At 38.2% G+C, this 10,141-nt stretch overlaps 1 protein-coding gene across 2 annotated transcripts; it reads left to right on the top strand.

Moving 5' to 3' along the window:
* The first annotated feature begins 7,804 nt into the window (after positions 1-7,804).
* LOC131647080 (uncharacterized) lies at positions 7,805-9,752 on the top strand. Of its 2 annotated transcripts, none has more exons than XM_058916992.1 (7): positions 7,805-7,961; positions 8,053-8,142; positions 8,326-8,439; positions 8,729-9,007; positions 9,130-9,243; positions 9,340-9,412; positions 9,500-9,752. In XM_058916992.1, exons 2-7 carry the CDS (start codon positions 8,080-8,082, stop codon positions 9,535-9,537), a joined length of 681 nt encoding a protein of 226 aa, XP_058772975.1. In that variant the 5' UTR covers positions 7,805-7,961; positions 8,053-8,079; the 3' UTR covers positions 9,538-9,752. The 2 variants fall into 2 exon arrangements, with proteins under 2 accessions (XP_058772975.1, XP_058772976.1); XM_058916993.1 differs by having other exon boundaries at positions 7,814-7,961; positions 8,060-8,142.
* Positions 9,753-10,141: the final 389 nt, after the last annotated feature.

Raw genomic sequence — 10,141 nt, 5'->3', positions numbered from 1 at the left:
GAGAGTCCTCTTGAGTTGCTCGACGGAAGAGATATTCCAAAACATAACCGGCATGGGAGGTTTGACGGCGGAGAATATGACATGTCCGTTCCTTCTGCGATACTCCGGTTAAGGTTCGGCACACCATGTTGATCTCCGGGGCGGCAACTCTGTTGTCCGGTGACATCCATCTGGCCTAATGGTTGTCCGGCGAGGCATGGTTGTGTTTGTGTGATTGTTTGGTATTTGGAGTTTGTGTATCTGTGTGTAAACTCAACCATAGGAGCCCCTAATTTATAATAGTAGTGGGTAGAAAAAATTAATGATGTTGCGTACTGTTTACAAGCACGCCTAACATGTATGATAAATGTAGACACACTGATCAATGACTGACTTGATGGAGCTGGACGAAAGCATACGTATTTGACTGTCCAAAATAAAGAGTGGCAGTATGGGCCATGAAGACAAATTCACAACGAGACAAAGACATAACTAGTTGATTTAATAAAGGATAATACAAATACATAACCAATAGAAATAGAAATACAAATACAAATACAAATACAAATACAAATACAAATACTAATACAAATACAAAAACATTATCAATAAAAATACAGATACAAAATACAAATGACATACTACTAATTGTTGGTGGAATTTGATCCACGGTTAGGACAGGTATTTTTATTGTGCCCGACTTCACGACATATGCTACACTTTCGTACCATTTTCTCATGATCCATCTCGGTTGTGATCCGGGTACTGTTCGGACGACCTCTTTTCTTTCTCCGCATGTTATCATTATGCCAAACCACGTCCCCTTCATACGCAGGCCAATAATCCTCCTTTGCCATCACTTGAAATGAGTTGTTGTACACCCTAAGCAAGGTATCCGCCTTGTAAATGGGAGATAAAAGTGCTAATGGATCTTGATGCGCATACGAACATGCTGCAATTACATGAGAGCATGGCATCCGAAAGGCTTGAAACTTTCCACAATCGCACCACCCTTCATCTATAAGAACCCTGTATTGTTGTCTCGGAAGGCCCTCGTTATGGTCAATCGTTTCTTTAACACTGAAGGTCCGGTTGAATCGATTGAAAGATGTCACAATGTGGCTGTTGGCTTTGGCAGATTGCTCTTTCATGAATTTGACGCATGTTTCGCTCCATAATTGTCCGGATTCTATAACTGCATTCCAACGCTCACCTCTTCTTGCGAAAAGAGAAGCCATCCTATAGTATGTTGCCTCCACCAAGGCAGTAATCGGAAGGTGTCTGATGCCCTTAAATACCCCGTTCATAGACTCCACAAGATTTGTAGTCATGTGCCCCCATCGCTTCCCGTTGTCGTATGATCTGGTCCATTTCTCTCTAGCAAGATTGTCTACCCATCTGCCTGCATCTGGATTTGCCGCTACAATTTCATGTCGATAATATTGGAACGTCGGTTGAGTCAACGCATATCCGGCATTGACAAGAGTCTTCCGAAGAGCCCTGTCCTTTATCTCCCGCATGAAATTTTGTGCGATGTGTCGAATACAGTAAACATGCGTTGATGTAGGGTTTTGCCACCCGTTTGCTGGATTGTTGTACGCACTCTCGATGGCAGCATGTCTGTCTGAAATCAAGCAAAGTCCAGGTTGGGGGGCAACGTGTGTCCGAAGATTTCTGAGAAAGAAACCCCAACCTCCAGCAGTTTGTCCTTCCACAAGAGCGAAAGCAACAGGAAAGATGTTACTATTTCCGTCTTGAGCCACAGCCATCAACATGGTGCCTTTATATTTTCCGTACAACCAAGTTCCATCTATTTGAAGAATTGGTTTGCAATATGAAAATCCTTGTACACATGGGCGGAAAGCCCAGAAGAGCCTGTGGAATATCACATTTCCTTGAAGTGATGTTCCGTCTGGAGATTGCGCCGGAAGGGTCTCTAAAATAGTAACAGTTCCAGGAGCATAAATTTGAAGCGCATATAAGAAATGTGGGAGTCGTTTATACGAATCCTCCCAATTTCCATACACAACTTCGATCGCCTTGATCTTCGCCAGCCACGCCTTTCTATAAGACGGAGTGTAGTTGTACGTTGCAACGATATGAGAGATTATCGTTTTCACCTTTAACGATGGATCTTTTTCAACTAGAGGCAAGATTTCTTGACAAATGATGTCATAACTTAGCTTACGGTGATCTTGTGAAACATTTGTGTTAACACATGTGTGATCTTGGGAAATATATCCTATAACCCATGAGTCACTTCTCTTCCTGTATGATGCATGCAACCTGAATCCACAATCAGTGTTTCTACAGTAAATTTTGTACCTTTCGACATTGGCGCGATCAACTCTAAAATCAACATTGTTTGCCATATGAAATCTTTTTATGGCCATGATACATGCCTCCTTAGAACGAAATCTGTCTCCTACTTTTAACCGTTGATCTGTTTGGGTGTATGGATCATAGAAAATATCAGTCGATGGTTCGTCATCCCCATCAAAATTCAGGTTCCTCATGTGCACTGGAGGCATATGCACTTGATCTCGTGGTACAACAACTTCCGGTTCATCTTCACTTTCCTCGTTGACCAGGTTATCAACTTCTATTTCCGGTGCTTCTTCTTCATCTACAACGTCGACCTCTGCTTGCTCGTCTCCAAGTGCATCAATGACTTGTGACTCAACCATTTGTGTGGGTTGAACTTCTGGTAGAGTAACATACAGTTCTATGCATTCGTAACCAGAATACTCATGATTGGCAAACATATTCTGCATGTCTTCATCGTCTTTGATCTCAACTTGGATAAACTTGACCGGGTTGTCTCCACAAAGAAATCGATATTGGTAAAAAATCTGGGATACACCACCCATTGCAAGCTTCGTCTCTAATCTCCCTTTGAAGTAACTGAAATTTGCTTTTCTGCTTAAACAAAATCGTTTAACCTCAGTGTTTCTAAACAGAAAACCAACTTCTTCGTTGTCATATGTCTCGCCAAAAACATGAGCGTTGATAATGTATTGTGGATGGGCCATTGTTGAGTGGGTAGAGAGTTTTATTTTCAGATGTGTAATCAGATGTGTAATGTGTTGTGTTATTTTGCACGTTATAGGCTTCCTTTATGTAGACGAACATTGAGTGATGACAATTATGAAGGCGAATACTATACAATCACATGCGTACTGAGTTGATTTGATGAATGCATGACACTGCTGCACACCAGACTGTTTCACAATTGATTTGAGGTATGCATGACACTGCTGAACTGCTGCACAGTCGACTTGACCAGACACAACCATACTGAGCAGTGCATACTGTACAATCACATGCGAATACTCGGTGAAACAGCAACAAGAGTTGATTTGAGGTGTGCTTGACACTGGTGAACTGCAGCACAATCGACTTGATCAGACTCCATCACACTGTACAATCACATGCGAAGACTGTATGCTAATTATTTTCGGTGAAACAACGGCTAGAAAACCCTAAACCCTAAAAATACTAAAATTAACCAAGAAAACCCTAACCCTAATTTTTTTTTTAAAAAAAATATGGTTGCATGTTGGCGCCACCTGGGGTGGCGCATTAGTTCATTTTTTTCCCGCATGGCGCCACCTGGGGTGGCGCATTAGTTCAATTTCTTTTTTTTTTTGTTTTTTTTTGCCCTAATTTTGTCTAGTGGTCCCCACTGCCAAAACCCTAATCTGATCCGCCAGCATGTGATCTACCTGCATCGAAATACTGTATGCATGCATGCCTATACAACTCAGCACCGAACACGGGATGCAGGCCTAGTCTATTCTGCCAGAAACAATTAATGCATGCATGCTTAGACAAAGTCAGCACAAAACACGGGAATGCATGGTCATTTCAACACAGAATGCATGTGAACCCATCTTTATCACTTTGATATCTGTATCACATGCATGCTCACCACTTGGCCCTCGTGCACTTAACATCAGCAACCACCAACCCTCTATAAATACTCTCATAGACTTGCTTTCATTTCACCAACATATCTTCTTCTTCTTCAAAAAAACCACTTTGCATTTTCAAATCCGCAGAAAACTTAAAGAGTTCTTGAAAATGGCTCAACAACTTCTTACCATGGGTGAAACACACAGAGGAACTAGAGCGAACTTGGCGACATATGTAAGTTTATACTTATTTATTTCTAAACATCTATGCGTATATGATATCCAGTTTAATCGATTTATTTGTGGTTCTTAGGCTGTTGACCGATTCTGTACACGTTCTCACGCTTATGTTAAACCCGACGAGAGGATTATTCCGAATCTCCAAGCATGTGGCTTCGGACATATCATAAAAATCAGCAACAACACCATAGACAGAAAATTCATCCTTGCCTTACAAGAGCGATGGAGGCCTGAAACCCACACGTTTCATCTTCCAATAGGTGAGTGTACTGTTACTCTAGAGGATGTTTATATGTTACTTGGTCTGCCCATTGATAGCAAGGCTGTTAATGGATCTGTTCAACATGCTAATTCAATGTGTGTGAGAGAGTGTTGGGAAGAGATCTAGTTGTGCCTACTCAAGGTTCAAGAGGCCAGGGTATCAGTTTGGTCTCCCTTAGAGCTTATTATGATGAACTCGTCTTCATGGACAACTCTACCGAGGAGCATGTTTGGTTAATGACTAAGGTCTATATAATGCTGATGTTTGGTAAACTTTTATTCCCGGAGTCGACAGGTAACACTGTCAACTTTTTCTATTTAAGTAAATTTGATAGTATTAGCAAGATTAGGAAATATAGTTGGGGGTCCGCCGTTTTGGCGATGTTATACCAGTCTCTTTGTAAGAACGCGGTTGCCGAGAAGTGCACCTTCTATGGATGTGTGTTCCTCCTACAAGTATGGGGTTGGTGGAGAATGTCGACGCTATCCCCTGCAGGCAGGAACAACTACACGTTCCCTTATGCAACAAGGTACGTCTTTTTCTCTTTTTCAACGTTATTCCTTGAACGCTAACTCTCTTTTACATAAAAAATCTGAAATAACATTTTTGCTCTTTTTTCTTAGGTTCTGTGGTCCTAAATTGGATTACAGTAAGAATCCGAGGGGGAGTGTTGTTTTGTATCGGGACCTAATTGATCACCTCCGAGCTGAAGATGTATTACCCCTAAACTTTTATATCATCATATAGATGTATTACAATTCATCATGTTTTTTAATAATATGTTATTTTTTCTCCTACGCAGTTTAATTGGAGACCATACTTGTTGTTGGACCATGAGCCAAACGAGAGTGACCGGGAAGTTTGGACTGCAGTAGTACCGATAATAAGGTTCAACATCGTGGAGATGCACCAATCTGACCGTGTGAGACTGCAGTTTGGCATGCATCAACCAATCCCGGATCCCCCCACTGATTTGGGTCGCTGGCATATTAAAAGAGTCAATCAACAATGGGACCACGCAGATTACCGTACTTTTGCACCTGAATTTTGTGAGATGTGGAAGCAACGTCGCAGCCGTTTGCTACAATTCCCTGTTGCCCAACTCCCCATGTTTCCAACCGCGGAATACGTTGCTTGGTTTAGAACGGTCACAACCCCCGATATGCATGTGTCCGACCCATACTACCTACACGACCCCCGCCAACAACAATACGCACAACAACCACCCCAACAACCACCCCAACAACGCCAACAACGCCAACAACGCCGACAACGCCAAACATCCGAACAACCTGACCATGAGGAATATCAAACAACACCAACAACGCCCTACCAAAGTCAACCCATCCAACAACAATCATGGGGCTTCACCCAACAACTCCGTGACGCCGACCCCTCCACTAGGCTACCCGTCCAACAACAATCGTGGGGCTTCACCCAACAACACGGCGACGCCGGCCCCTCCAACTACAATAGGCAACCCAGCCCCGACATGGGTCTAGATGACGATTATGACCCGAACGAGCAAATGACCACTCAATCGTCACAGTACCAACAACATGGATACCCCACACCCCAATTTCCACAACACCAACAATATGGGTACACCACACCCCAACAAACAATGCCATTTTTCCAAGGCCAATCAAGTGCTGGGTTTTACCGACCATATGACGCAACTCCACCGCCAAGACCAATCTTTGAGGGCATGGGGACCCGACTTTTTGACAGCAGCATACAAGAATACATGTCCAACGAGCGCATGGAGGGGCTAATCCGAGGACCACCTACCCAGACACAACAAGAACAACCAAGGAATAGGGGGGTCGTGGAGAAGTGGGTCGTCGAGATCCTTCCATCCGGATTCGAACAGTTCCAGATTGCGGAACTGGCGGTGAGAGGGGTCATGGTCCGGCGCCGGGTCGGAGGGGTCATGGTCGGAGGGGTCGTGAATAGCATAATATCCATGTTTTATAATTTTTCTTTTTTTTACCGTATTTGTAATGTTTGAACTGTATGACCGTATTTGTAATGTTGTTTCTGCATTTCTTGTATTTGTAATGTTTGGAATGAATGACATGTGGTGTTTCATTATTTATTTAATTGTTAAAACAATTTTATTAATAAATAAAAAAAACAAAATATAATTTATTTATTTATGTTAAAAACAATTTTATTAATAAATAAAAAAAATTAAAAAAAAAATAGTATATAAACATTTAAAAAAAACAAAAAAAAAAAACAAAAAAAAAAAAGAAATGTGCATAGGCGCCACCCTAGGTGGCTAAAAAGGCAAAAATATACATTGATGCCACCCTGGGTGGCGCATAGGTTATGAGAGAATGGTCTTTGACGCCACCTGAGGTGGCTCCTATGTGAAGGCCACCTCTGAAACCTAGTCATTATGGTAATTTTTCCGAAAAGATAGTTTTTGGTGTAAATAAATTATTAAACATGGTTATTTGGATTTTTTTTCTAAGATTCTTCTCTACCTTAACAAGAAAGGAAAAAAATAAAATGAGTTTTTTTTTATTTAATATCTAGATCGACAAGATAAGACAATATATCGTTTTGGGCCACATGAAATAGTAATAGATGATACACTTTGAGCATGTTTTGGCAATGCATTTTGGAAGACATTTTAGAAATATATTTTAGAAATAAATTTAGTCATAAGATTTAGGTATAGTTAAAAAATGAATGAATAGTATATATAAGGTGTATTTAGAGATTATAAAAACAGGAGGATATTTTTGAAATTTTATAGTCTTTTTTCTTATATAGAGTGGGATAAAAAATTTCCAGATATTATATATTTTAAGGTTAAATATATTTGTGATCTTTTTAAATTTCTCATATTTCATATAAGTTCTTCAAAAGAAATTCTTCAAAGGATGAATTTTTTAAAAAATTTCATCCATACTTGCAACTTCACGATAATTTTAATAATTTAATGACATAATTAATTCTACTTAGCAACTGCATTAACGTCCGGAAGAAACAAAAATATAGACGAAATTTTTTAAAAGTAAAAAATCAATTTATTAATAAGGACGAAAAATATATTTTATCATCAGAACGAAAAATATATTTAACCATATATTTTATCATCAGAGAGTATAGGTTGAGAAAAATACTAGACCATAAATCCATATTTGAATTATTTTATTTTTTCCTAGAAATTTTTGTGTAATAATGCAAAATATATTTTTGTGTAGTAATGCAAAATATGATTCAATTTTGTGTAGTAATGCAAAATATAATTCAATAAATGAAGAAATTTTTAAGAAAAAGATAGTGAATTTTATAGTAGTTACTGTACAAATTTGAATTAATTCTTCATGTATTCTTTTATTAATACATGAATATATTTATTTAAAACAAAATTCATAAAACTAACGTAAGAATGGGTTTGGCTACAAAATCATGAATAAAGAAAATCATTTTTTTTTTTTATCTTTTTCCTTCCTAACCTGCCCTAACTTGTCTCGCCGTCGTCGACATTCAGTTCCCCAACTTCACTTCACTGCCGTTCGTGTTTAGCATCTCCATCATCAAAATTCAAGGTAAGTAGTACTCTTGTTCTTCAATTCCATACCTATGCAATTGGGGATTAGGGTTCATCTTTCATAACCAATCATGGTTGTTTCCGCTCAGTTTTTAGGGCTTCTCTGCACCCTCTAGATGGGGACTGAAACTGAGTCAAGAGATACCTCTCTCATTCTCATCAAGCAAGGAGCTGAAGCTGTAAGTTTCAAATTAAATCACTCCTTTTTGTTGAATCAATTACCACATACCCGTTATGCTAAACAATCAACTTGTTTGTTGGATAATCTTTTCTGGATGAAATTGCTCCTATTTTGCATAATTTCAAGGAAATTTGAATTGCAGTAGCAATAGCTTATGCATTTTTTACTGTTCTTGTTGTAGAGAGTTTTTGAGTCCTCTTTTGTTGGAAGAAGGTCTGTTGTCAAGGAGCGATTCTCAAAGAAGTACAGGCATCCAACTTTGGATTCTAAGTTGACACTCAAGCGCCTAAATGCGGTACAGTTAAATTTAGTTAAAAGCTTCATTTTTATTTTGGATAATTAGTACCTGTTTGGATAAGCAACTTAATTGAATACTTATAGCATAAACATTTATCATATAAGTGCTTATGTATAAGCTAGTTCTGCAAAAAAATTTAAAATAAAGTCAACCTTTTTAATATAAGTTATAAGTTGTTTCCTCAAATAAATCCCCTAATGATTATTATTATATATATATATATGGTTGAGTCTCATCTCATTGTATGTCTTGAATGCTTTGTTTCACCAATCATTTGTTGGAGCAGGAGGCAAGGTGCACAACCAAGGCAAGGCGACTTGGGGTTTGTACACCTGTGTTGTATGCCGTGGATCCTGTGTCGCACACTTTAACATTTGAATTTGTTGACGGACCTTCTGTCAAGGATGTATTTCTTGAATTCGGATCGTGCGGTGTCAATGAAGAGCGGCTTGGCAAGATTGCATCCCAAATTGGTGATGTTATTGCAAAGTTACACGATGGTGGTCTTGTTCATGGTGATTTAACGACATCAAACATGTTACTAAGGAATGGTACTGATCAGCTGGTGAGTTCATTCATGTTTTAGGTCCTGTAATTAATATTTATTACATTTAATTTACTCAAGTTATGCAATATGTGAGAAATATCATTAACTTTTGTTACAGCTGTGATGTGTATTTTGTCTAGGTTCTTATTGACTTTGGTTTGAGCTTCACTTCAACCTTACCCGAAGATAAAGCAGTTGATTTGTATGTCCTGGAAAGAGCCCTCGTTTCAATGCATTCTTCATGCGGTAACATTGTAAGTCAGTTTCTCATTTTTAACAAGACTGGAAGATTTGCTCTGATATAATATGGTTTCTGTACTGACATGTATTATCGAAATTTGTCTGGATAGATTGATCGGATACTTGCTGCTTACCGCAAGTCATCGAAGCAGTGGTCATCCACAATGAACAAGCTGGCAGATGGTACTACCTTACATCTAATTGCTTTTAAAATTTAGACATTTTCTTCAAGAAATTGTACTAACCTCCATATATCTTCACAACTTGTAGTGCGACAAAGAGGACGAAAGAGGACCATGGTTGGTTGATTCTTTGAGTTTCATTTCTTATTGAGGTAAAAAAGGGGTGACAGGTGACAACAACTGATGAATGTTGTCAACATAACTTATATGTATTTCTTATATGAACATTTCTTGTAGTTTAAAAAACTAAACATTTAAACATTGATTGTAATATTCAACTTCCATGTGTGCCACAAAAACAAACTGTTATTTTGATATTTACATGTCCATGGTTCTAAGTATCTTCTTGTTACTATGTTATATTGTTACTATGTTATATGTTGTCCAGGTAAACCATATGATTCCTCATGCGTTTTCCTTGATTCTAGATTTAATAGACAGGTTGAGAAAAGTGAGATGTTTGCTTTTTGGGTGAGAAAAGTTCAGACCAATTAAAATAATCGGTTTGATTTTGTTTCCTTTTTAAAATATTTTTTATTAAATCTGAAAAAATCAAATTGATGAAGAGGTTGGGTTTTTAATAGATTATAAAATAAACTAACATAGTACTAGTAATAAACAAATTATAAAGTAACATTATATTGTTTTTATAAAAAACATTAGTAAAAATAAATCATTAATCAAATAAAAAAGTAACATAATATATCTCATAAAAAATAACTTTTTTAGT

The sequence above is a fragment of the Vicia villosa genome, linkage group LG2, assembly GCF_029867415.1.
Source record: "Vicia villosa cultivar HV-30 ecotype Madison, WI linkage group LG2, Vvil1.0, whole genome shotgun sequence".
Taxonomy (NCBI): Eukaryota; Viridiplantae; Streptophyta; class Magnoliopsida; order Fabales; family Fabaceae; genus Vicia; species Vicia villosa.
This window is presented reverse-complemented; position numbering and strand designations above follow the sequence as displayed.

Coding starts and splice junctions, on each gene's coding strand:
- LOC131647080 (XM_058916992.1), top strand. CDS start 8,080: ATGGGGACTGAAACTGAGTCAAGAGATACCTCTCTCATTCTCATCAAG. Junction 8,440..8,728: donor CACTCAAGCGCCTAAATGCG/GTACAGTTAAAT, acceptor TTGTTGGAGCAG/GAGGCAAGGTGCACAACCAA. Junction 9,008..9,129: donor GGAATGGTACTGATCAGCTG/GTGAGTTCATTC, acceptor TATTTTGTCTAG/GTTCTTATTGACTTTGGTTT.